This window comes from Myxine glutinosa, chromosome 10 (genome assembly GCF_964187855.1).
Source record: "Myxine glutinosa chromosome 10, kmMyxGlut1.1, whole genome shotgun sequence".
Classification (NCBI taxonomy): domain Eukaryota; kingdom Metazoa; phylum Chordata; class Myxini; order Myxiniformes; family Myxinidae; genus Myxine; species Myxine glutinosa.
This window is the reverse complement of record NC_136270.1, coordinates 90012572-90040332: the sequence shown is the minus strand read 5'-3', so window position 1 is coordinate 90040332 and position 27761 is coordinate 90012572. Positions and strand designations below refer to the sequence as shown.

Sequence of the window (27761 nt, the reverse complement as noted above, 5' to 3'; positions counted from 1 at the left end):
CTGCCAAAATCTAGGCTCTCTGCTCACCTTCACTCTTTCATTCCACTTTTCTCCCGCCTCTGGAACAAACTCCCCCACTCCCTTCAATCCCACTCCTCCCTCCAGGTCTTTAAAACAGCTGTTCACCACCATCTCTTATCTTCCCCCATCCAAAACCTTGATCTTTTCTACCCCTGCTAATTCACCCCAGAGTCCTTGCAGTGTTCATATGTTTTATACCTCTCCCACCTCCCTCCCAAGTCCTCCCGATGTCCCTGCTCTCAAATGTTGTTTGTGTCCTACCCCCTCTCTCCCATCTTGTCTGCCGCTCCCCTTGTTTTTTGTTTTGTGTGTCGGTTTGACTTTTTGTGTGATTAATGTTAGCTCTTTCACGAGCCTCGATCTTGTGTTCAAAAAAACCCCAAAAAAACAAAACAAAAAACTTGTAGTTATGATGACGGGATTTATTATCTACTCAACTCTGTCACCTCAAATCCCATTATAATAATGCATAGAAAACTGCGAATTGTTAGTTTTGAATTGCGACCAAAGGAGTTAGTCACGTGAAAAAGTAAGAACACCCCATGTAAAGTTTTGACTTTTTCAACATATTTCAACATACAGGTATTTGATCTTCATTTCAACAATATTGATAGATAAAGGTAATATAATATAACAAATATCATGAAACATTTACATTTTGTAGTCCATTGTATAATTTAAATAAACATGAATGCAAATTTCACATGTGGAAAAAGTAAGTACACCCCTACATTTATCACTACTTCAAATACCTAAAATTAGAATCAGGTGCACCAGCTCAGGTGCAAATGATAAGAACATCGTTAGAGAGGATCTTGGAGGAACCTGTCTTATTTAAACCTCAGACCTTTAGTTTGGTTTGCTCTTTGTTGTTGAAGTGTGTGGTGTCACTATGCCAAAATCAAAAGAGCTCTCTGAGGCCTTCAGAAAGAAGGTTATAGATGCCTTCGAGTCTGGGAAGGGATTTAAAAAGATCTCCAAACAATTTGAAATCGATCATTCGACTGTCTGGAAGATCATCTACAAGTGGAGAAGATTCCAAACAACTGCCAGCTTGTTCAGGCCAGGCCGCCCCAGCAAGTTCAGCCCGAGAGCAGACCGCAAGATGCTGAAAGAAGTCTCTAAGAACCCCAGAATGTCATCACGGGACCTGCAGGTAGCTCTTGCCACTGTTGATGTCAAAGTGCATGAGTCTACCATTAGAAAGAGACTGCACAAATTTGATCTACATGGGAGGTGTGCCAGGAGGAAACCTTTGCTGTCCAGAAAGAACATCAGGGCAAGACGAAAGTTTGCCAATGAACACCTCGGCAAAGACCAGCACTTTTGGAACAATGTGCTCTGGACAGATGAGTCAAAGGTAGAGCTATTTGGCCACAGTACCAGAAGACATGTTTGGTGAAAACCAAAGACAGCATTTGACCACAAGAACCTGATACCAACTGTAAAGCATTGTGGTGGAAATATTATGGTTTGGGGCAGCTTTGCTGCATCAGGGCCTGGGCAGCTCACCATCATAGAATCCACTATGAATTCTTCATTGTACAAGAGGGTGCTTGAGGATAATGTGAGGCCATCTGTCGGAAAGTTGAAGCTCAACCGGAGGTGGACCTTGCAACATGACAATGACCCTAAACATACCAGTAAATCCACCAAGGAATGGCTGAAAAGAAAGATATGGAGGGTTCTGGAATGGCCAAGTCAAAGCCCAGATCTAAATCCCATCGAGATGTTGTGGGGGGATTTTAAACGAGCTGTGCATGCAAGAAGGGCATCCGGCCCTTCAGGGCAGTCCGGCCCTTCAGGGCAGGGCTTCAAGGAGGCGTCGGGAAGGGCATCCGGCCATAAAAAAACATTGCCTCAAACAGGGAATTTTGATTGTCATGGGGCCCGCAAGGTTAACCCCCGCTCTAGCGGGGAAAAATGGCCTTAAAACGATCATTCATTGTGCATGCAAGAAACCCCTCAAACATCGCACAGCTGAAATAATTCTTCATGGAGTGGGCAAAAAATTTCTCCCAGTCGATGTCAAAGTCTGGTACACAGTTATAAGAAACGCCTACTTGAGGTTGTTTCTGCCAAAGGGGGCAAAACCACCTATTAGAGCCAAGGGTGTACTTACTTTTTCCACATGTGAAATTTGCATTGATGTTTATTTAAATTATACAATGGACTACAAAATGTAAATGTTTCATGATATTTGTTATAGTATATCACCTTTATCTATCAATATTGTTGAAATGAAGATCAAATAGCTGTATGTTGAAATATGTTGAAAAAGTCAAAAGTTTACATGGGGTGTACTTACTTTTTCACGTGACTGAATATCACCTCCACCTAATTTTCTGAGTAATTCAATCATATTTTATAATCACCATCCACGTTTGACTTTAATATAACTCTGTACCCACCCTGCATATCCACAAACATTTCCAACTTACTTTTCAATTAATCAGTAACTCCAAAGTAAGGCGCGACCAATGACGCACAGCACACGGCAAGCTAATCAAGGCTATTCACTGGAATTTCCAAACACCTGCAAAGTCCAAAATCCAGTAAGTAAGTAAGCAAGTAAGCACCATCAACAGAATAATTAGCAAGTTGCTCATTGATTCAACTTACTACAGTCAGTGTGAAACAACTTATCTTAAACAGACCAGAGAAACCATGAATGGGATGGGAATACAATTACAAATAAAATTTCCATTTGTTCGTAACATACATAGCAAAATAATAATAATATTAATAATAAGCGTAATTACACATAGATTCAAAATTGATACAAAACTAAATAAAACAAATTGCCATGCGTTTCGGAGGACCTCCGCCGAACCCCTAAGACTGGCTCACTGAACCCCTGGGGTTCGGTCGAACCCAGGTTAAGAACCACGGCAATAGGATGAGGTCTTGACGATGCATTATGTAATATTTGTGATTGTTAAACAAAACAGCTTTGGCACCAGGATTGTGAAAACTGCAGAATGAAAAGCACAAGCAACTGCTGGTTTTGTCAAAAAGATGAAGGTTGCAAAGTCAAATGTTTTTGGCTCTGTGGCTTTCATCAGATACCAATATCTGAGTGCATCTGCTTGTTATTCCCTGAAGGCCACAGTTCACCTGCTTGTTCGTCTTTGAAAGCCACAGTGCACCTGTTTGTTACACTCCCATTAAGTCACGGTTTGCCTACCTCTTATTCCTTGATTTAGGCTGCAGTGCACCTACCTGATGGTCCATGATTTAGGCCACAGCACACCTTAGGGTGTCTCAAAGAAATGAAGTTTTAAAATCGGTCTTGCTGTCCAAGAAGTTTCTCTATACTAAAATATACTTGCTTGCCCAAAGGTTAGCCTATTTAGAAAAGATTAATGTCCCCAAGGTCTTTGAAGACGTGCACAATTTGCACACAAAATATGTTTGTCGCAGCAAACTTTGTTTTATAAAAAAAAAACATGTATATTGACATCCAGACACATGGCATTACGTCGTTTTAATTGTTGGTAGGCCCTAAAATGACTTTTACTACTTTTACTAGAACAATTTCAAAAACGAATGTCATATAATATAGCAGAAAAAGTCAGTGAAAGCTGCTTGTTGTGAAGGAGAAGCCTTTGGTCAATATCGGGCTTTATTAAACTTTAATCAAGCAGGATCTATAAAACACATGCAAATACAACAAGAGTATATTATAGCAAATAGGTTATATATATATATATATATATATATATATATATATATATATATATACGAAGTGAGGTAATATAATCGAACCATCTCGCAAAGATCGCTCTTACCAGCATGAATCATTGTCTGACTTTGGCTCACAGCTGGCCAAGTCTCGCACGAGCATTCGTGCGACTGGATCTTAAATAGCCTCGAGCCCCTAGTGGGCAACACCAACAGTTCCTCTTCTTCTTCTTCTTCTTCACAATTACCACACTGCTGAATATGAAAGTGACATGTCTTGTGATCCCAGCTCAGGTAAAAACTCAGGAATAATTGTGTATCACACCATCACTACATAAAAGCTCTCGGTGCAAGCAAGCATGTCACCAAAGGCTTTGACTGCTCTGGACCACACAGATGCCAGCATTTGAAAATGGACTGATCGTGGGTTCTGTACGCAATAAAGCAGGTTGCTCAACATCTACAGTATCTGCAGTTCCTTCAAAAAGTACATCAACAGTTCTGATTGAGCTGCTAACATGTAGATTCTCAAACTCGTAGATTGTATCTTGGCTTTCTCACGTGTAAATGTCTGATGCTTGTTTTTTGATTAATACAAGTATCTACATAATAAATCTATACTATAGTAAATCATTATCATTTCTTTATAAATTACTCCCATATTTTTAAATGCCTGCATAGTGTATATGCATGATTTTTGTAAAATCAACTTTGCTGTGACAACCGTGTCATGTGTGCACATATTCAGACCTTGGGGACCTGCGCAACTTTTCCAAATGAGCTAAAAGTTTTCATGCGAGGATGTTTTAGTATAGAGAAACTTATTAGATGGTGACACTGTGGTTTTAAAACTTTCATTTTTTTGTGACACCCGAGTGCACCTTGGGGGACCTGTACAACTCCCTGATCGAAGGACACAGTGCACCTGCCTGTTATTCACCAATTTAGACCACTTAATGGCTGGAACGTTTGATGTTGAGCCTGTCTTTTTGACCAAACATTGAGTTGTGCTTTTGCATTCTCCACTCTGATTGTCACAATTGTAGTGATTATGGATTGTCTGACTCCAAACAGTTGCCATCAAAAATGCTTATGTTATCAGTCTTTTCACACTTAATTATACCTACCATTGTTTTGGGTATGGCCGTTTTGTGTATATCGTGCTTGTCCTTTGTTCTTCCATCCTCTATCTTCTTAATTAGCTATAGCACGGAGCCGTTTGTCTCTGGGACTGTAGTACGTGTGCGTGGCCTACCATGGCAGGCATCAGATCAAGATATTGCCAATTTCTTTGCTGGTCTCAATATTACAAGGTAATTCTTTAAATTCTGTACTTTTGAGTTGTCACTATTTTACATTGTTTAATATGAAGAGCTGCATTTTCTTTTATGACATTACTTGTTTGGGCTATCAATTTAGTATGCCTGAAACACTATTCTTCCTGTCTTTTGTTAAATATTTAGATAAAAGGTCCATCTGTGTCTCCACCTTCCATTTCCTCTATCTTCTCTCTCTCTCTCCCATCTCCCATCTCCCATCTCCCATCTCTCTCTCTCTCTCTCTCTCTCTCTCTCTCTCTGTCTCTGTCTCTGTCTCTGTCTCTGTCTGTCTCTGTCTGTCTGTCTGTCTCTGTCTCTGTCTGTCTCTCTCTCTCTCCAGTCTTACAATTCTGCTTATGGCATCTGAATTAGCTTGCAACTAATCTATTTGGCCCAGTTGAAAGCAAACTTTTTTCAAGTCTTAATGATGCTGATGTCCTGGTATTCTGGTGGGCAGCACTTCAAACCCAACTGCCAGACTAAAATAATTAACTTGTGATTTAGAGATGTTAAAAATAATTTGGTTTGGATTTTCGAGTGCTAAAATAAATAAATTGGGATGTCGATACAATGATTTTCTTCCGCTGTGAACCTCGTTTGCTTCAGTATGCTTTGCAATCTCCCCACATCGTTGAAATTGCATGCTCACAGGTTTGCTTGGCCAAGTTTGTGGTTGATACCTAAATGTATTGTAAACCATGGATTACGAAGTTGCCCCAAAATTGTTCGTTCTCCTTGGATCTTGTCATTTGGCTACAGAAGGGAAAAGTGAGCTCCATTTGGTTTCATAGTTGAAAAGAACGAGATTCATGCACTTTTGGGAGTAAAAACTCTCTGAAAGTTCTGTTTGAGTGGTGCCTATGACTCCATACCATGTACTGCACATGATTGGGGGGGACATTGTGGGGTGCAATTTTGATGATGCAATGTGATTTAAAAAAAAAAAATTCTTTCTGCCACTGAAAGTGGGTGGACATTGTTTTCACCCTTGTCTGTCTTGTTTGTATGTTTGAGAGCAGGTTGTCTCAGGTTGTTGATTGATTCAGACGATATTTTATGGACAGGTTGGGTGTGTGACAAGGAAGTAATGATTACATTTTCGTGAAAATCCGGATGCTAGAATTTCAAAAATTAAGTGATTCTTTGCCAGTGAGGGCCAAAAACGATGTAGAGCACAATATTTAAAGAAGTTGTGTATGGGTTATGAAAAAAACCAGTTGGATGAGTTGGTTAGTTGACGAGAACAAGCAGATTCGATTGTGGTTCCAATCCGGATTCAGACCCATCCTATCGGTGGAATACAAAACGTAAACCGTTCAGCCTGGTGGAGGTATGCACTTTTCCTTGTGCCATTATAATTGGTGCTGATTTAGTATTCTGTGTGTGGTACCCACCTGCACCATGAAACGGTACAAAAGTGGTTGGGACAGAATAGATTGGATTGCAGTGTCATCCAGAATTGAACGAGGAACATTCCTTCCATGGCTTCAGCGGCACAATGTACGGTACTCACCTTCTTCCCCAAGGGTATAATTTTGTGGTTGTCAATTCAATGGCTAACACTTTGCTTCATCAAGGGTTCTTTAACTCTCTTGAATACCTGAGTTGCCATGAACCAGTCCAACTAGATGGGTGTTTTTTTTTTGTTTTTTTTCAGGAGACCTCTTTACTCTATGGCTGTTGGCTCCTGAAAACAGTTTATCTGACCTTTGCCAGGTGTTTTTAGTTCTGCAGGGTGATGTCAGTCACCCTCTCCACTGGCAAGCCAGTGAGGCATCTGTTTATTTGCTGACAACCCGACCATGTGATAGTTCGCAGTAGGTTGCATGTTACCAGTGGTAGTCCAAACACTGACCTGATCAGGATGGGTTTGCCATGAAGTTTTTTTGTTTTTTTTGTTTTTTTTCCTGCTTTGTGGTCAGGTCAGTGTTAACTGAACTGCTCCTGTGAATGTAGTGAATCTATGTCCAGGTAAATAAATAAAACATTGATTCACTCCAGATGAAGTAGCTGAAGAGGACAGAAATGCCCTCCCCTGCCCCGTGGAGTTTATCAAGAAGTCTTGCCATACATATTTATTTTCGTTAAAATTGCACGACAGAGCAGTGCATTGTCGGTGTGTGCATTATGCAGAGCCGGCATTGCAATGTGCCTGAATGCTTACGGTCGGCGAAATGGTGAGGCGCTGGTGAGGTTTGTAGACAAAGTGCAGCGTAACTTGGCTTTGGCACGAAACAAGCATTACATGGGAAGCCGCTATCTTGAGGTGAGTTGGTCCGCTCTCGGCTTGTTGCCAATGAATGGCAGTGCTGTGTGGAATTATTGATGCATCTTGTCAATGCCCATTCTTCTTTTTTTTTCTTTTTTTTTTGGTTTGTGCTTTGATCTCATAAATATTTAAATATGAAACATTCATTAATTGAAATTAAATGCGAGTGTGAGTCTTTGTGCACGCTCGTTTGTTTGCAGTACATGAATCCTTACCTTGTTTTGGTGAAAAAGTAATGGCCTTTCTGACCATATTTGAACAAATGCATTAGTAGGATATTGAAACGGGCCTTTATTAGTTAAATGGCACCTTTTGGTGACCACATGCCTTGTGTGATGAATTCAAGGGAGCAGGGGAATTGTTCACCATTTCAGGGAGCTCACGTGTTTTGATAAATTCTGTTGAAGAAAAGGTGAATCGTTTTATGTTGATTCAAGGTGGGCATATACCTCCCAGACTTGCTTTGATGGGGTTGTGTGCAGCTTTTGTTTCATCCAATGCTTCGCTCTCTGTCTCTTTCCCCCTCCCCTCTCCAAGAGTGAGGCTCATGGAAGAGCAAGGTTAAATTGACAGTGGGGTCGTGGCGTAACGATTAGGCACAACCATGAAGGGAATGAACGAACAGGGAAGGAAGAGAGTCGGGGAGGAAATGCTGAAATCAGCAAATAAGATTGGATTAGGGAGGGTTAATGGGGTAATAAAAATCGTTGGTCAGGTTGTGATGCACTACCTGCTTTTGAAGCTCTGGTGGAAAGAGTGGAAGAGAAAAGCCTCTGAAAGGTTGTTTCATAGATGGGAGAAGCAAGGAATAAGAGTTTAGGTGTGTGGCCAGCCTGGATTTGGGAAGTTTAACTAGGAGGAGGTAACTGGAAGAACACATGCATCCTGAAGTTGCTGGGGAGGTTCTGAGGACGGGGAAATGTTGGAGAATTGGTGGTTTAAAAAAAAAAAAATCCAGAGACCACTGACGTGTCTGGAATGTGAGAGCAACAGACAGGACATTGTGCTTCAGCCTCACCATAGGAGATTCCAATAATGTTCAGAGCTTTAGATTCCACAGAATCCAGGGGACATGTGATGCTGGGGTGCCAAGCCTTAGGGGAGAGCAGTCCTCCAATGAGCTATGAACAAAGGCCTGTACCTTGTGGACTGCATAGTTCTAATTTTCCAAGGAAAGACTTGGATCGACAAAGGATGCCCAGTCTGTGGCTGGCTTTAAAGGCAAACTTTGTTTGGCCTAGGACACAATAGCTGATGGAGGCCTAGAGTTTAAAAACATTTTCCAGTGCCTGACCATGGAAAGATATGTTTGACGATCCTTCCAGAGTGGTCAGCCAAGATGGTGAAATTTTCAAAGATTTAAGGGCATTTTCAATTTCAGATGTCAAATAAATTTTATATCCCCAAAGAGGTGCAGCTGCAGTCTGCCCAACAGTGGGATATGGGGTACTGCACAGCACAATGTGGAGTTGTTTGCAAAAAGGAAGGTTTCCAGAGCATCGGAGAGGTCATTAATATGTATTGGGAACAAGACTTGGCCCAACATACTGCATTGTGGAACTCCAGCCTCCACTGGGAGAGGGAGGGAGGGGAGGAGAGATTCCATTTTGCTATAATAAATTAGCAGTCCATACAAACACTTTGCCATCTAAACCTCCCATGCAGCTGAACTTCACTCTTGCATCTTTGCATATTGTCCAATTGCACTTAAAGCATTTACCTATCAGCCAAATGCAGACATGTCTGGGTGTAATGGAATCTTGTTTGGTTTTTACTTTTGTGTGATGCTGGTACAGGAAATTTATGATGTACGAGTTAATCTTGTCTTGTGTGATGCAAAATGTGTCTTTTGTACTTAAATTGGATAACTAGGACACTCCGATGTCACATCATCAACCGATATGCCTCCGCCCACATTACATCATTATAATACTTGTACCAAGTTTGATTTAAATCTATTCAGCTGTTTTCAAGTTATCACATTTTTACCTGACATGACCTCTGACCTTTGACCTCTTGACCCCAAAATTTTATCGGCTAATGTTTACATCATTATACAAACCTGTACCAAGTTTTAATTGAAATCCCTTCAGATGTTTACAAGTCGTATTTTTACCTGACATGACCCCTGACCTCTGGCCTCTGGCCTTTGACCTCAGACCCCAAAAGCTAATCGGTGATTCTTTACATCATTATGCATACTTGCACCAAGTTTGACTAAGATTCCTTCAGCCATTCTCAAGTTATCGTGGGAACAAAAACCTATCACAGACAGACGGAGGGACAGCCGGACGGACCATCTGAAAACATAATTGCTCCGGCAACTGTCGATGGAGGCATAAAAATTGGGCAGTGCATAATCACCTTTGCTTGTTTCCCCACCCCATGTAGATTTACAAAGGGACGAGTGAAGAGTTCACAAAGATTGCTGGTGGGTTATTTTTGGACCGTCAACACGTTTTAAAAAATATTTTTTTGAATTTGATCTGGAACTGATTGATCATTCTGCTTTAATTGACCTGAGATTATCCTTTTTTTTTTTCTTTTTCTTTTTTTTTTAACCATTTGGCAGGAGTTTCTGATGAAGTTGTAGACTTTGTGAACACTGGAGCTCGAGCGATCATACGTATTCGGGGACTGCCCTTCTCCACAACAGCGGAACAAGTTGTTTCCTTTTTCAATTCCAACTCTGCGTTTGAGCCATTGTTTGGGTTGGAGAATGAGGGATCAAGTGCAACTAGAAAAGAAATGAAGGTTGGGCCGACTAGGGTGACTATTGCAGATGGGGCTGCAGGTGTGCTCCTGGTCAAGCATAGTGATGGACAGCCAACTGGGGATGCATTTGTCTTGCTTGCCAGTGAGGAAGAGTCTCAAAAGGCATTGACTTGGCATGGCCATTCTCTAGGTCGGCGTTATGTAGAAATCTTTCCAAGCACAACTGCAGAGGTTCAACAGGTAGGACAGCTTTGATTACGGAATGCAATTATTTTTCTTCACCCTATATTTTGATGTTTCTTCACAAATTATGCTCTGCTTTTTGTCTGTGCAGTTGCTAAATCTCTGAAATGCTCGTTAGCTCACCTGGAACGTAGTTCAGGTGAGCTTATGTGATGGCACATCGTCAGTCCGTCCGTAAACTTGCCTCTTCTCTGAAACTTCTGATGGGAACTTGTGACCAACGTAGCTAAAATGATATTTGGTGTGGTGGAACTCAAGTTTGTTCATGGCATACTCCCCTCCATCTGTCGGTCATTGTATGGCTTAAAGGTCCCAAAAATGCTTGAATTTCGATTGCGTTTGGCCACCATTTTGGATAACAGGAAAACCTCAATCTTCTCTCAAACTGCTTAACTGATCAATGTGAAGCTTTACATATGTGATCAACTACCCAAAGGAAATGTAGTTTAACCCTTTGAGTACGGGATTTTTTTTTGATAAAAATACCCCCGGTACGGGATTAATTTGGCATTTTGGTACAGGAATGCAACCACGTACTGACTATCTATTTATAGGTATAGTCGATGACGTGTAGTACTGTAGTCGTCATCCGTACACAACTTTTTCACGGGTTGCGGCACTGGACATCATCCGTACTCAAAGGGTTAACAATGATGTCACCAGTCACATGGTGTGGCAGCCATGAAATTTAATCTTAAAATAAAACAGTTTAAAATCCTGATCGATGTCAAACTTTACATTTGTGATCAACTACATGTAGGAAATATAATTTGATAACAGATGTCATTGGTCACATTGTCTGGTGCGCACATTGGTTCAATGGAAAACTTTTAAAATCAATTTTCTTTGTAACCTCATAACCAATCGTTGCAAAAACTTAATGTGCGATCAACTATGGGAACATTTAGATTTTTTTTTTTTTTATCTTATCTGAAGTTGCCAAATCTCAAATTTAGGCTCATAGACTGCAGGGAGTTGCACAACTGTGAACATCGTCAATACTACCTGATCTAATGTGTACAGTAATGTCTCGATTTACAAACACCATGCTTTCCAGAAAATTAGTTTTTGAATCGAAAGTTCATAAATAAATCAGGAGTGATTTTTCCCATAGATATAATTCCCCGGGGGGGTGGGGGGGGGGGGGTGTTCTCCAACAAAACAATTCTGCCCCAAAATTCAATAATAGAGGAAATGTTAAAAAAAGGTACAATAATAATAATAATAATAATGATAATGATAATAATAATAATAATAAGTAAAGATACATTCAAAGTACACCGCCCCCATGCCAAATAATTAAATATCCTACAGCGCGGCATTGCCGGGTCACCTCCGGTGCCCGGCAATACCGCAGTGCAGCTCATAGAGGCTGCATTGGGAGGGAGAGGGGAACACTAATTGATTGATTAATTGTATAATTAAAATCAATAAAATATTATCACAAAATATTTTCTTAATCAATTGGCTAATAGCATAACTAAACCACTAGTGCTTCATCCGAAGATGTATCTTTTCGAAATTTAATGAAATAAGTCATTAATGAAAAATCAAATAATTAATTGATTAATCAATAAATAATTAATCAATTAATCAATAAATAATTAATCGATCAAATGATTAATCAATAAATCAAAAATATCCTTGATAGCCACATCACTTCGTCACTGTCATGTCCAAATATTAGCTTCCAAGCTCAAAAGGTGCCTGAGATATTGGCCAAATGAGAGAAAATAAATAAATGATTAATAATGAAAATAAATAAATAATCATTAAAAAATTAAATTACTATTCAATTCGGTTACAGAACACATAAACCACCACCATTTCATCTGAATCTGCAACTGAAATTTTATTATTATTAATTAATCGAATAATTAAATAATTAATCGATTAATTGATTAATCACTTGGTCACTCATGTCCAAATATTAGCTTCCGAGCTCAAAAGGTGCCTGAGATATTGGCCAAATGAGAAAGAAAATAAATAAATGATTAATAATGGAAATAAATAAATAATAATCATTAAAAAATTAAATTATTAATCAATTCGGTCATAGAACACAAACCACCACCATTTCATCAGAATCTGTAACTTTAAAAAAAAAATTTTTGTCATTAATTGAATAATTAAATAATTAATCGATTAATTGATTAATTGATTAATTAATAAATCAAAAATCGCCTTTGCAGCCAAATCACCTGGTCATTGGCATGTCCAAATATCAGCTTCCTAACTCAAAAGGTGCCTGAGTAAATGATCAGAAGAGAAAGGAAATTTGATTAATTAAATAAGTACTTAATTGATCGCTAATAATTAAATAACTCCTCAATTAATCGATTAATCAAAAAACAAAAAATGCCGTTTTTGACAAAGGACTTGCTCACTATTGTACCGAAATTTCAGCTTCCTTGCTCAAAGGATGGTTGAGATATCGCCCGGACAAACAAACAAGAAAGAAAACAAGTACACATACATTCAAAGTACACCGCCCCATGCCAAATAATTAAATATGCTGCAGCGCGGCATTGCCGGGGCGCCTCTGGCGCCCGGCAATACCGCAGTGCAGCTCATTGAGGCTGCATTGGGAGGGAGAGGTGTACACTAATTGATTGATTAATTGTATAATTAAAATCAATAAAAGATTATCACAAAATATTTTCATAATCAATTGGCTAATCGCATAACTAAACCACTAGTGCTTCATCCGAAGATGTATCTTTTAGAAATTTAATTAAATAAGTCATTTATAAAAAATTAAATAATTAATTGATTACTCAATAAATAATTAATCGATTAATCAATAAATAATTAATAGATGAAATGATTAATCAATAAATCAAAAATATCCTTGATAGCCACATCACTTGGTCACTCATGTCCAAATATTAGCTTCCCAGCTCAAAAGGTGCCTGAGATATTGGCCAAATGAGACAGAAAATAAATAAATGATTAATAATGAAAATAAATAAATAATAATCATAAAAAAATTAAATTATTAATCAATTTGGTCAGAGAACACATAAACTACCACTATTTCATCAGAATCTGTAACTTTAAAAAAAAAAAATTTTTTGTCATTAATCGAATAATTAAATAATTAATCGATTAATTGATTAATTTATAAATCAAAAATATCCTTTGCAGCCAAATCACCTGGTCATTGGCATGTCCAAATATCAGCTTCCTAACTCAAAAGGTGCCTGAGTTAATGGTCAGAAGAGAAAGGAAATGTAATTAATTAAATAAGTACTTAATTAATCGCTAATAATTAAATAACTCCTCAATTTATTGATTAATCAAAAAAAAAAATAGCGTTTTTGACAAAGCACTTTCTCACTATTGTGCCAAAATTTCAGCTTCCTAGCTCAAAGGATGGCTGAGATATCGCCCGGACAACCAAGAAAGAAAACAAACAAACAAGAAAGAAAGAAACCAGAGTGAAAACTGAGTACTCTCTTTCAGCGTGCGTCACTGCCGAGCCCCCTTTGGTGCCCGGCAATGACGATTTGCAATGCCTGGAGATGGCATAGGAAAGGAGCGGTGTACAACAAACAAGTACACATACATACAAAGTACACCGCCCCATGCCAAATAATTAAATATGCTGCAGCGCGGCATTGCCGGGGCGCCTCTGGCGCCCGGCAATACCGCAGTGCAGCTCATTGAGGCTCCATTGGGAGGGAGAGGTGTACACTGATTGATTAATTGTATAATTAAAATCAATAAAAGATTATCACAAAATATTTTCATAATCAATTGGCCAATCGCATAACTAAACCACCAGTGCTTCATCCGAAGATGTATCTTTTAGAAATTTAATTGAATAAGTCATTTATAAAAAATTAAATAATTAATTCATTACTCAATAAATAATTAATCGATTAATCAATAAATAATTAATAGATGAAATGATTAATCAATAAATCAAAAATATCCTTGATAGCCACATCACTTGGTCACTCATGTCCAAATATTAGCTTCCCAGCTCAAAAGGTGCCTGAGATATTGGCCAAATGAGAAAGAAAATAAATAAATGATTAATAATGAAAATAAATAAATAATAATCAGAAAAAAATTAAATTATTAATCAATTTGGTCAGAGAACACATAAACTACCACTATTTCATCAGAATCTGTAACTTTAAAAAAAAAATTTTTTGTCATTAATCGAATAATTAAATAATTAATCGATTAATTGATTAATTAATAAATCAAAAATATCCTTTGCAGCTATATCACCTGGTCATTGGCATGTCCAAATGTCAGCTTCCTAACTCAAAAGGTGCCTGAGTTAATGGTCAGAAGAGAAAGGAAATTTGATTAATTAAATAAGTACTTAATTAATCGCTAATAATTAAATAACTCCTCAATTTATTGATTAATCAAAAAAACAAAAAATGCCGTTTTTGACAAAGGACTTGCTCACTATTGTGCCGAAATTTCAGCTTCCTAGCTCAAAGGATGGCTGAGATATCGCCCGGACAAACAAACAAGAAAGAAAACAAGAAAGAAAGCAAGAAACCAGAGTGAAAACTGAGTACTCTCTTTCAGCGTGCGTCACTGCCGAGCACCCTTTGGTGCCCGGCAATGACGATTTGCAATGCCTGGAGATGGCATAGGAAAGGAGCGGTGTACAACAACCAGAGTGAAAACTGAGTACTCTTTCAGCGTGCTTCACTGCCGAACCCCCTTCGGTGCCCAGCAATGACGATTTGCAATGCCTGGAGATGGCATAGGAAAGGAGGGGTGTACAACAAGTACAAATACATTCAAAGTACACCGCCCCATGCCAAATAATTAAATATGCTGCAGCGCGGCATTGCCGGGACGCCTCTGGCGCCCGGCAATACCGCGGTGCAGCTCATTGAGGCTGCATTGGGAGGGAGAGGTGTACACTAATTGATTGATTAATTGTATAATTAAAATCAATAAAAGATTATCACAAAATATTTTCATAATCAATTGGCTAATCGCATAACTAAACCACTAGTGCTTCATCCGAAGATGTATCTTTTAGAAATTTAATTAAATAAGTCATTTATAAAAAATTAAATAATTAATTGATTACTCAATACATAATTAATCGATTAATCAATAAATAATTAATAGATGAAATGATTAATCAATAAATCAAAAATATCCTTGATAGCCACATCACTTGGTCACTCATGTCCAAATATTAGCTTCCCAGCTCAAAAGGTGCCTGAGATATTGGCCAAATGAGAAAGAAAATAAATAAATGATTAATAATGAAAATAAATAAATAATAATCATAAAAAAATTAAATTATTAATCAATTTGGTCAGAGAACACATAAACTACCACTATTTCATCAGAATCTGTAACTTAAAAAAAAAAAATTTTTTGGTCATTAATCAAATAATTAAATAATTAATCGATTAATTGATTAATAATAAATCAAAAATATCCTTTGCAGCCAAATCACCTGGTCATTGGCATGTCCAAATATCAGCTTCCTAACTCAAAAGGTGCCTGAGTTAATGGTCAGAAGAGAAAGGAAATTTGATTCATTAAATAAGTACTTAATTAATCGCTAATAATTAAATAACTCCTCAATTTATTGATTAACCAAAAAAAAAAAATACCGTTTTTGACAAAGGACTTGCTCACTATTGTGCCGAAATTTCAGCTTCCTAGCTCAAAGGATGGCTGAGATATCGCCCGGACAAACAAACAAGAAAGAAAACAAGTACACATACATTCAAAGTACACCGCCCCATGCCAAATAATTAAATATGCTGCAGCGCGGCATTGCCGGGGCGCCTCCGGCGCCCGGCAATACCGCAGTGCAGCTCATTGAGGCTGCATTGGGAGGGAGAGGTGTACACTAATTGATTGATTAATTGTATAATTAAAATCAATAAAAGATTATCACAAAATATTTTCATAATCAATTGGCTAATCGCATAACTAAACCAGTAGTGCTTCATCCGAAGATGTATCTTTTAGAAATTTAATTAAATAAGTCATTTATAAAAAATTAAATAATTAATTGATTACTCAATAAATAATTAATCGATTAATCAATAAATACTTAATAGATGAAATGATTAATCAATAAATCAAAAATATCCTTGATAGCCACATCACTTGGTCACTCATGTCCAAATATTAGCTTCCCAGCTCAAAAGGTGCCTGAGATATTGGCCAAATGAGAAAGAAAATAAATAAATGATTAATAATGAAAATAAATAAATAATCATAAAAAAATTAAATTATTAATCAATTTGGTCAGAGAACACATAAACTACCACTATTTCATCAGAATCTGTAACTTTAAAAAAAAAAATTTTTTTGTCATTAATCGAATAATTAAATAATTAATCGATTAATTGATTAATTAATAAATCAAAAATATCCTTTGCAGCCAAATCACCTGGTCATTGGCATGTCCAAATATCAGCTTCCTAACTCAAAAGGTGCCTGAGTTAATAATGGTCAGAAGAGAAATGAAATTTAATTAATTAAATAAGTACTTAATTAAACGCTAATAATTAAATAACTCCTCAATTAATTGATTATTCAAAAAACAAAAAATACCGTATTTGACAAAGGACTTGCTCACTACTGTGCCGAAATTTCAGCTTCCTAGCTCAAAGGATGGCTGAGATATCGCCCGGACAACCAAGAAAGAAAACAAACAAGTACACATACGTTCAAAGTACACCGCCCCATGCCAAATAATTAAATATGCTGCAGCGCGGCATTGCCGGGGCGCCTCCGGCGCCCGGCAATACCGCAGTGCAGCTCATTGAGGCTGCATTGGGAGGGAGAGGTGTACACTAATTGATTGATTAATTGTATAATTAAAATCAATAAAAGATTATCACAAAATATTTTCATAATCAATTGGCTAATCGCATAACTAAACCAGTAGTGCTTCATCCGAAGATGTATCTTTTAGAAATTTAATTAAATAAGTCATTTATAAAAAATTAAATAATTAATTGATTACTCAATAAATAATTAATCGATTAATCAATAAATACTTAATAGATGAAATGATTAATCAATAAATCAAAAATATCCTTGATAGCCACATCACTTGGTCACTCATGTCCAAATATTAGCTTCCCAGCTCAAAAGGTGCCTGAGATATTGGCCAAATGAGAAAGAAAATAAATAAATGATTAATAATGAAAATAAATAAATAATAATCATAAAAAAATTAAATTATTAATCAATTTGGTCAGAGAACACATAAACTACCACTATTTCATCAGAATCTGTAACTTAAAAAAAAAAAATTTTTTTGTCATTAATCGAATAATTAAATAATTAATCGATTAATTGATTAATTAATAAATCAAAAATATCCTTTGCAGCCAAATCACCTGGTCATTGGCATGTCCAAATATCAGCTTCCTAACTCAAAAGGTGCCTGAGTTAATAATGGTCAGAAGAGAAATGAAATTTAATTAATTAAATAAGTACTTAATTAAACGCTAATAATTAAATAACTCCTCAATTAATTGATTATTCAAAAAACAAAAAATACCGTATTTGACAAAGGACTTGCTCACTACTGTGCCGAAATTTCAGCTTCCTAGCTCAAAGGATGGCTGAGATATCGCCCGGACAACCAAGAAAGAAAACAAACAAACAACCAGAGTGAAAACTGAGTACTCTCTTTCAGCGTGCGTCACTGCCGAGCCCCCTTTGGTGCCCGGCAATGACGATTTGCAATGCCTGGAGATGGCATAGGAAAGGAGCGGTGTACAACAAACAACCAGAGTGAAAACTGAGTACTCTCTTTCAGCGTGCGTCACTGCCGAGCCCCCTTTGGTGCCCGGCAATGACGATTTGCAATGCCTGGAGATGGCATAGGAAAGGAGCGGTGTACAACAAACAAGAAACCAGAGTGAAAACTGAGTACTCTCTTTCAGCGTGCGTCACTGCCGAGCCCCCTTTGGTGCCCGGCAATGACGATTTGCAATGCCTGGAGATGGCATAGGAAAGGAGCGGTGTACAACAAAGAAACCAGAGTGAAAACTGAGTACTCCCTTTCAGCGTGCGTCACTGCCGAGCCCCCTTTGGTGCCCGGCAAAGACGATTTGCAATGCCTGGAGATGGCATAGGAAAGGTGCGGTGTACAATAATAATCATAATGTCACTTTAATGCTACGCAAGTTATAGAGCCTCCAAAATGTGGAAAACCGGTCACTCGCACCAAAAGTCTCCATCGTGGAACTTTCATCGTCGCTGCACTTTAAGCCTTTGAAAAGGCTCTTGGGCTCTTTAAGAACCATTGTGTTAACTGGAACATTTTTCCTTTCAATCCAAGCACTGCATATTTTCCATTACAGAGCTCTTTTTGTACACCGCTCCTTTCCTATGCCATCTCCAGGCATTGCAAATCGTCATTGCCGGGCACCAAAGGGGGCTCGGCAGTGACGCACACTGAAAGAGAGTACTCAGTTTTCACTCTGGTTTCTTGTTTGTTTTCTTGTTTTCTTTCTTGTTTGTTTGTTTTCTTTCTTGGTTGTCCGGGCGATATCTCAGCCATCCTTTGAGCTAGGAAGCTGAAATTTCAGCACAATAGTGAGCAAGTCCTTTGTCAAAAACGGTATTTTTTTTTTTTGATTAATCAATAAATTGAGGAGTTATTTAATTATTAGCGATTAATTAAGTACTTATTTAATTAATCAAATTTCCTTTCTCTTCTGACCATTAACTCAGGCACCTTTTGAGTTAGGAAGCTGATATTTGGACATGCCAATGACCAGGTGATTAGACTGCAAAGGATATTTTTGATTTATTAATTAATCAATTAATCGATTAATTATTTAATTATTCGATTAATGACAAAAAAATTTTTTTTTTTTAAAGTTACAGATTCTGATGAAATAGTGGTAGTTTATGTGTTCTCTGACCAAATTGATTAATAATTTAATTTTTTTATGATTATTATTTATTTATTTTCATTATTAATCATTTATTTATTTTCTTTCTCATTTGGCCAATATCTCAGGCACCTTTTGAGCTGGGAAGCTAATATTTGGACATGAGTGACCAAGTGATGTGGCTATCAAGGATATTTTTGATTTATTGATTAATCATTTCATCTATTAATTATTTATTGATTAATCGATTAATTATTTATTGAGTAATCAATTAATTATTTAATTATTTATAAGTGACTTATTTAATTAAATTTCTAAAAGATACATCTTCGGATGAAGCACCAGTGGTTTAGTTATGCGATTAGCCAATTGATTATGAAAATATTTTGTGATAATCTTTTATTGATTTTAATTATACAATTAATCAATCAATTAGTGTACACCTCTCCCTCCCAATGCAGCCTCAATGAGCTGCACTGCGGTATTGCCGGGCGCCAGAGGCGCCCCGGCAATGCCGCGCTGCAGCATATTTAATTATTTGGCATGGGGCGGTGTACTTTGAATGTATGTGTACTTGTTTTTTGTTTGTTTTGTTGATGTTTTGGTGATTTTCACTACTGGAAGGTGTTGCACATGGAGCACATTACATACCATAATCCTTGTTTTTGCTTGCACATACCATAATCCTTGTTTTTGCTTATCGTATTATCCGTTGTATTTGCAAGACCAAAGTCACGTGCAATATCCATAAGATGGGAGCCAGCGTCAAATCATCTTAGAATTTCTAATTTACTTTCTAACAATACCAATTTCCTATATTTGCACTCTTATTACTTTCTTGAGCACTTATCTTCCTTTGAGGAGCCATAGTTATGGATGAATACAGTATGGTACTGTACTTTAATGCACAAGAACATTTGAGTAAGTGAAATGCACTTTAACACTGAACTTGAGCACAAACTTGATGATGTAGCCATGTAGGAGAGAATGAGAAGTGATGCTCTGATGTCATCTCAGATGTGAGTGATGCTGTGGCTTTTTGTAGCGAGGTCAGTGTTTATTTTAAATTACACGATCGAAATTTTGATCAGAATATTGGGTTTTAAGTTTGTTGTTTAAAACAGAGTTGACTGAAGTTAAGTAAAAGTTTGTAATCTTGGGATTTTAGTTCATAATCAAATTTTTGGTATCAAAACGTTTCATTCATAACATTGAAACTTTATAAATCGGGATACTACTGTATTATCAATGTAGCTCTTATTCTTCACTGACCCATCGTCATTCCACTTTTTGGCAAACAGTCAGGTAGCTGCAGCACCATTGGTCCTCCAACTGAGTTATTTTGCTCCTCAATATCCACAGGTGATCAACCATTACCAGGTTACACCAAGCAGTCAATCACCTCCACCTCTGCATGCCTTTGGCTCACGGGCAAAGGGGTCTCGAGGCTTTGAGGTGAGTGGAAGGGATTGTCTTCGCCTGCGAGGCCTTCCTTATTCTGCCTTGGTGCACGAAATTGTGGCTTTCCTTGGAGATTCTGCAGCTGATGTGAAGTCCAAGGGTGTTCACCTCATCTTAAACCATCAGGTAATTGGTTCAGTAGTTATCCTGAGAAACTATCTTGCTATCCTGCTAATTATCTTTCAGTAGATATAAATTATCGTGCTGTAAATGCCAGAAGTACACGCTCGCTCTTTTGGCAAACAAGGCCATACTGGTAATTTGGCAATGATTTTCACATCAAGATCAATTTTTGATTTTTATTGAAGTCGAGCCTCCATGATTTTTGCTATGTGCAGGGTCTACCATCCGGTGATGCATTCATCCAGATGAAGTCTGCAGAGGCAGCCATGAGAGCTGCGCAGCGCTGCCACAAGTTGTCTCTGGGTGAACGCTATGTTGAAGTGTTTCCATGTTCCACCGCCGAGATGGCTATGGTGCTCCTTGGTGGATCGTTGAACCGCAGCGGTCTTTGCCCACCGCCATGTAGGTCGACAGGAAGTGCTACTTTATGCTTACCGTATTCAAAGTTTTCTACAGAATTCAAACGGTTGGCTTGATTTTTGCTAAATACTGTTTGTTGTTGTGGTTTTGTTGTGGTAGTTTTTAATCTCGTAATTGGTTGAACATAAACTTAAATAATCAAGGTGTATTGTCTCCCCAACTCCATTACTAGAGCAACCAATGCTGTTGAGGGTTGGTTTTGTACGATTTAATTGAAAATATATTTGCGTTGTGGGTTATTCGGCCCCGATCTTGGTGAATATCCCTCATTTTATGACCAAGAATATATCCCTCAAATATCCCTCATTTTATGACCAATTCCTTCTGCTTGGAATAAAACGCAAGTCAATATCCACTACATCCCAAATTCCAAAGCTGTTGATGCAATTTTATTGTTCGGGCATTTTTGCAATGTTTTATCGCTTACACAACATTTTCTTTCCCTTTTTAATTTTTTTCTATTTCTGCTCTTTTTCCCCCTCTTTGTTTTCTCTCTATCTCTCTATCTCCTCTCTCTCTCTCCCTCTCTCCCTCTCTCCCTGTCTCTCTGTCTCTCTGTCTCCCTGTCTCTGTCTCTCTCTCTCTCTCTCTCTCTCTGTCTCTCTCTGTCTCTCTCTCTCTGTCTCTCTCTCTCTCTCTGTCTCTCTCTCTCTGTCTCTCTGTCTCTGTCTCTCTCTCTGTCTCTCTCTGTCTCTGTCTCTCTCTCTGTCTCTCTCTCTGTCTCTGTCTCTCTCTCTCTGTCTCTCTCTCTCTGTCTCTCTCTCTCTCTCTCTCTCTCTGTCTCTCTCTCTCTGTCTCTCTCTCTCTGTCTCTCTCTCTCTCTCTGTCTCTCTCTGTCTCTGTCTCTGTCTCTCTCTCTGTCTCTCTGTCTCTGTCTGGCTCTCTCTCTGTCTCTCTCTCTCTCTCTGTCTCTCTCTCTCTCTCTGTCTCTGTCTGTCTCTGTCTCTGTCTCTGTCTCTGTCTCTCTCTGTCTCTGGCTCTCTCTCTGTCTCTGTCTCTCTCGCTCTGTCTCTCTCTCTCTGTCTCTGTCTCTCTCTCTCTCTCACGTCAGAACTTTGATCTTTTTTCTTTTTTTTTTTGTTAGATAACTAACAATTTCATTACCTCTGTCACCAAAGGTGGACAGATCGTTTTTGCCCTTTTTTCTTTGTGAGCAGGATATGTTGGTTATGGATGGATTTGGACAAAGCTTGGTGGACATGATGTGTGTGACGATGAAAAATTGATTTGATTTTCATGCATATCTGAATCCAGCCTATTGGTGGGATACAAAACGTAAACTGTTCAGCCTGGTGGAAGTATGTGCTCTACTGAGTGCTCTTCTAGTGTACATGTTTTACTGCATGTAGAGCCTTGTAATGCAGTAACTGGCTGCATCTATACCTTCGAGATGAGCAATTAGCTCAAATGTATCCTTTATAGGAAAAAAAATAAATTGACTTTTGGATCTGGAATATGTTGAATTTTGTTATTGTCTTGGAATGTCTCTCAATCCATCGAAATGCAAAGTTCTCACTGTGCCTTTCCAAAAAAAAAAACAAGCGTTACGCCTTGGTCCCCTGTCGGTGAAGTGATGCGAGTTGACAAAGTGGAAGACGCAAGGCGGCCATCTTGGATTTTGACGTGGCGACCCAATTTTCAATTGCGTTCTTCCGTATGCCGAGATACACCCACACCAGATTAGAAGTTGGTACTTCGCTTATTTTTCAAGACATTCCGCTCACAAGGTTGACATACATGGCGGCGGCCATCTTGGATTTTTACATGGCGACCCAATTTTCAATAGCGTTCTTCCTTGTGCCTGGATACACACACACACCAAATTAGAAGTTAGTACTTCGCTTATTTTTCAAGATATTCATCTCAAGGTTCAGACATACATGGCGGCGGCCATCTTGGATTTTGACGTGGCGACCCAATTTTCAATAGCGTTCTTCCTTGTGCCTAGATACACCCACACACCAGATTAGAAGTTGGTACTTCGCCTATTTTTCAAGATATTCAGCTCACAAGGTTCAGACATGCATGGCGGCGGCCATCTTGGATTTTGACGTGGGTTGCACCCACACACCAAATTCGAATGCGGTCCTTGGCTTAGGCACGCACGCCTGGACGCCCGGACGGACGGACGGACATACGGACGGAGGGGAAAACCATAGTCCCCCTTTCGCTCCGCGGTGCGACGGGGGACAATGACCAAAACTCTAGAAAATACTCATTTGATGACTGATGCGATTGAGTGTCATTGAAGTGTCCAGTTACATTCAGATAATGCATCTTTGACTGAGACATCCTTATTCATTTGTCTAAAAATTTATTCCAAGTACAAATGAAGGTCATTGATTAAATGAAATGCACATTTTCCATTATCAATTTGACATTGTTTGAGAAATGTAAGGATGTGTGGAGATTCCTCCACTTAGCATCAAACGTGAATATTGGGTTGGTGATTTGGCAGGGGTTGTGATTGTTTGGTCCAAGCTGTCTGTCTGTGTCGGTCTGATTATTTTTGGTGAAACAGTTTAACTGTGGTTGAGTGCAGTGTTCTGATTTTATGCTTTCACTTTGCTTGCATATTTACATATTTAAAGTGGATCAATGCAAAATATAAGTTTTTGAAGCCGCTTATATTTGGCTATCTGATACTTTGATGGAATATCTGAGACAGATGTATGGACTGAATGGTTTCTTTGTGTGAAGAAAGAATTAACATATAAATTGTTGCTGGAAAGATATCTGTCATATTATTTAATTCTCATCACAAAATGTTTTTCACCTTTTTCTCTAGGCCTCTGTAGTCCATTCTTTCCCATACCCCCACCGGCAATGTTTCCACCTCAAATGTTTGTTGCTCCACGAATACCACCCATGGTTCCTCCGGTGCCCACCTCTCTGTTGTACAACCCGGCTGTAGCCGTAAATCACATGTTCATGAATTGTGGAGCATACCAGCCCAGGTGTGTGCACTCATTGTTTATTATATGTTGGTGTGCTTGAAACATTGTGCCCACCTTCTCATGGTGGATCTTGGTAATGCAACAACTCCTTCAATTGCCCTTAATAGAGTATACACTGTTTTGATAATTTATTGACTAAATTGACTGTCTTTGAGGTTGTGTACTCACCTTTTGACCTTGCGTAGTCTCGGTTCAATTCTCCACGACTAAACCAGTGCTGGTGTTTTGAAGGCAGGCCGACATACCAATATGATCTGCGGCCTATCAGTCTATATGCTCTCACAATGCCTTACCCCATGTACAGGGAAGACGTTAAACGATGTCCAATCTACTCGGAGAGCTTATCAATGTTGAAGATCTCTGTGCCTCGTTCACTGCTCTGGCCAAATTCTACATTTCTTGACCCTGTTTAAGTAAGGCGTTGTGATGGGTTCTTCATCTGTCTCGATTTGAATTCTCTGCTCCATAAATGTTCACGACCAGTCAAGTATGCCATGATACCAACAGAAGTATGGAAGTAACAATCGTTCGTTGGAAAATTGCACACCGATTCACGCAGGTTAACCATTAATATAGCATTTTATAATACCGACAGTTTTATTCCATGTGCATTCGGGTGTTTCAAGGCCATAGGGTAACATTTCAAACTAGTTAATTTTAATCAAGTATGATGTGACCTTGTTTTACTTGGCACAAGGACAAACTGACAAATTTTATCATCGATGAATTTTTATTGGGAGCACCAACATTTTTGAAACTTTATTGTGTTGAACTCTGATGTTGAGGAGCATGGTGACTTTTACAAGACGACTGTCTTCTCGAGTTTTGCTGCATCCTTTCCTTCTCTCCTTTTGTTCCATCGTGACCAACTGCCTCCTTCTCTTCCTTTCCTCTTCTTTGACGAATGTGAGGTCAACACTGGCCATTGATGATGGCGTGAGCTTACTGCTGCTTTTCCAAAAAAGCCTCGTCTTCCTCTGGAATCCTCATGGTTTTCGAGTGCCCAATGTCGACAATCTCCATGTCGGATTTGAACGTTTCTCGATTCATAGCTTCTCTTTTGGACTTTCTTGATTTCAGCTTCTTTAAACTGCGAGGGTTTTGAGGGGCATCTTGAGGATTTTGAGGGGCAATTTCTGGGGGGGTTGAGGGGCATCTTGTCCAAAACACAAGCTCACACTGCTTCGTCTACTTGCCATAACCGTCAAATAAAGGAAATGTACAACATATAACTTCTATTACTAATAAACTAATGTCAAAAAGGTCGTAATGAACACCAGAGTGTGAAAAATCCTCAAACTTGTGCAATGACTAAACATTGATTGGTTTTGGTGAAACTTCATATGATTACGAATCTCACCTAGTGGCACTTGGGCAACCTGTACTTGTTCACTCAGAGGAAAAAAAAGATAACTTTGAAACAGTTTCATGTGCATGTTGTTGTTTTTTTCTTTTGGCAAAACGAATAATTAACATTTCACACTTGTTGCCAGCCATTTGTATGCTATTATATTTATGCTTCTGCAATTGTCAATTTTTTTTAATTTAAAAAAAAAAAATCCACTGCAATCTTTCCTTGCACTCTGTCCTAAAAAGTTTTCACATTCCAACAACTATTATTAACTTATTTATTAACTTTAATCCCTCTTCCTCCCTGCTTTTAAACAATTATTTTGCTTTTTCACATGTAAAATATTTAGATTTTTTTATTTGTATTTTTTAATCGTCCAAATACTGTACTAATATAAATCTCCATTTACCAGGTATTTTGGTTGTTTTTTATTGCAACTAACTTGCAGTGAGGACACTGGAGCAACAATTGGACACAAGCAAGGGGGTGAATGAACAAGTGTTTTGTCCTGTACCTCAAATGGGAACAGCTGAACGCATCCCAAACACCTGGAGAATGTCCCACAGTCAATATTAGGCAATGCTGTTCCATGTCGGGATTGAAGCCTTTGGAATCTCTCGTGATGAAGCTGAGTCGCTGGGTCTTTCACTTTCATATTGAAAACAGGTCTGATCTGTGTTCTCCCACCTCCTTTCTGGTCTTCCACACACTGCCATTTCTGTGTTCTGGTTGGTGACATGCGATGGTAGTTTTCCTCACTGCGTGAACGGGGAAGAGTGTGATTGAACAGCCTGAGGGAAAAGTTTGTTCATTCCCCAAACGAGAAGAGGAAAAGAGTTGAGGTGGTGCAAGAGGCCTACATTTGGTGAGTTTAATCAGGAGGTGAATTCTGGAAGAATGTGTCCCGTTTTGGAATTGATGGAGTGTCTGAAGGCTGAGGCCAGAGAAGAGGTGGTAAGACATCGAGGCTGGTGACCTGCCTACTACGAGAGCATCAGGCCTCGTTCTTCTTTGGCCTCATTTTGGCAATGCCACGAATGTTGAGATATGTAGATTCCAGGTGATAAATGTGATCCTGGTGTGCAAGCCTGAAGGGACAGCAGCACTGCAATGAGTTCCAGACGAAGCCCTTGTAGGCTGTGACTATTTTTTAGTTTTCAAGGTATGACTGAAGATGCCAAGTCTGCAGTTGGCTTTGGAGGCCAGCTTTGTGATGTGGTCTGCTTAAGAGTGGTCATCGCTGAAGGCGTAGACGTTTAAGAGACTATCTCTTCCAGTGGCTGACTGAAAATTCATAGGTGGGTTGTTTGACAATCCTTCTGGAACAACAGAGTGAGTTTCCAGGATTTGAGAACGTGTTCCATTGATCACAACAGCATCTAATCGACTCCAGATCAAGAGTAAGTGATGAAGCTGATTTCTGCCCGTCAATGGGATGGGTAACTGTACTATATTATGTGGAGGTTGTTTGTGTAGGTGAGGAACAAGACTGGGCTCACCACTATCTTGTGGCACTCAAATCTCCAATGGTGAGGGAATAGTGAGGAATCCATTGATAGCTCAGCAAGTGGACGAAGCTAGAGATCAGAGCTTTGCAGAGCTTGGCAAGAAGAGCAGGATGTCAAACTGTCGATCGCCCACGATGTGTCCAGGGAGACTAGATTAATTGCAAGGATGTTTGACCATTGACGAATAAACATAGTATATGGGATTTCAACTGAAAAATCCCAGTGTTATAAGCCATAGTCTTGGATGGAACCATCAAAAAGCTAAACTTGAAAAATGTCACAACAAATGTTTTCAATCATTGTGATGCTTTAAAAGAAATTTTCATTTGGTTTGTGGCTAAAAAAAAACAAACGAATTGATCTTGTGACATCCTTTAACAATAATATTGTGGAATGAAGTATGTGGTCTGAGGTGGTCCTTGTATAACTCTTCTTCCCAGTCCAAGCTGTTTCCAAATGTGTGGTCTGCCGGGAGGCCTGGGAGGATTGAGTGGTCTTGGCAGACCTCCATCGTCTACCACTGTCGTCAGGGTGCAAGGTCTTCCCTACAATGTTCGTATCAAGGACGTTATATCCTTCTTCGATGGTTACCAGGTAAGAAAAATAAAAAAGCTAAGCCTGTTTGTCATTATAGTTCAGCAGGAGTTTGTTCAGCTCATGACTGGATGTGGGGACCACATTTTTGTGCGTGTTTTGCTCCAGGAACAATGCTAAATTATTGTCTCTGGTTGTAATCTCAATTTGTGGGTTTCAGAAGGTGGAACGAGGTCCTCTCAGGACTGAGTAGCCACTTCCATTTTGGTAAAGCATCAGGATTCATGGA

The 27761-nt window shown here is 38.7% G+C and overlaps 1 protein-coding gene across 1 annotated transcript in view; it reads left to right on the top strand.

The window, feature by feature from the left end:
- Positions 1–27761, top strand: part of LOC137433984 (epithelial splicing regulatory protein 2-like) — a 56659-nt gene that overhangs the window by 23616 nt on the left and 5282 nt on the right. The window contains exons 7-14 of the mRNA XM_068126532.2: positions 4908–5018; positions 7158–7290; positions 9685–9724; positions 9866–10248; positions 20481–20705; positions 20918–21104; positions 23911–24079; positions 27379–27532. Of these exons, the coding sequence (XP_067982633.1) occupies positions 4908–5018; positions 7158–7290; positions 9685–9724; positions 9866–10248; positions 20481–20705; positions 20918–21104; positions 23911–24079; positions 27379–27532 (1402 nt within the window). The remainder of the gene's footprint in view (positions 1–4907; positions 5019–7157; positions 7291–9684; positions 9725–9865; positions 10249–20480; positions 20706–20917; positions 21105–23910; positions 24080–27378; positions 27533–27761) is intronic.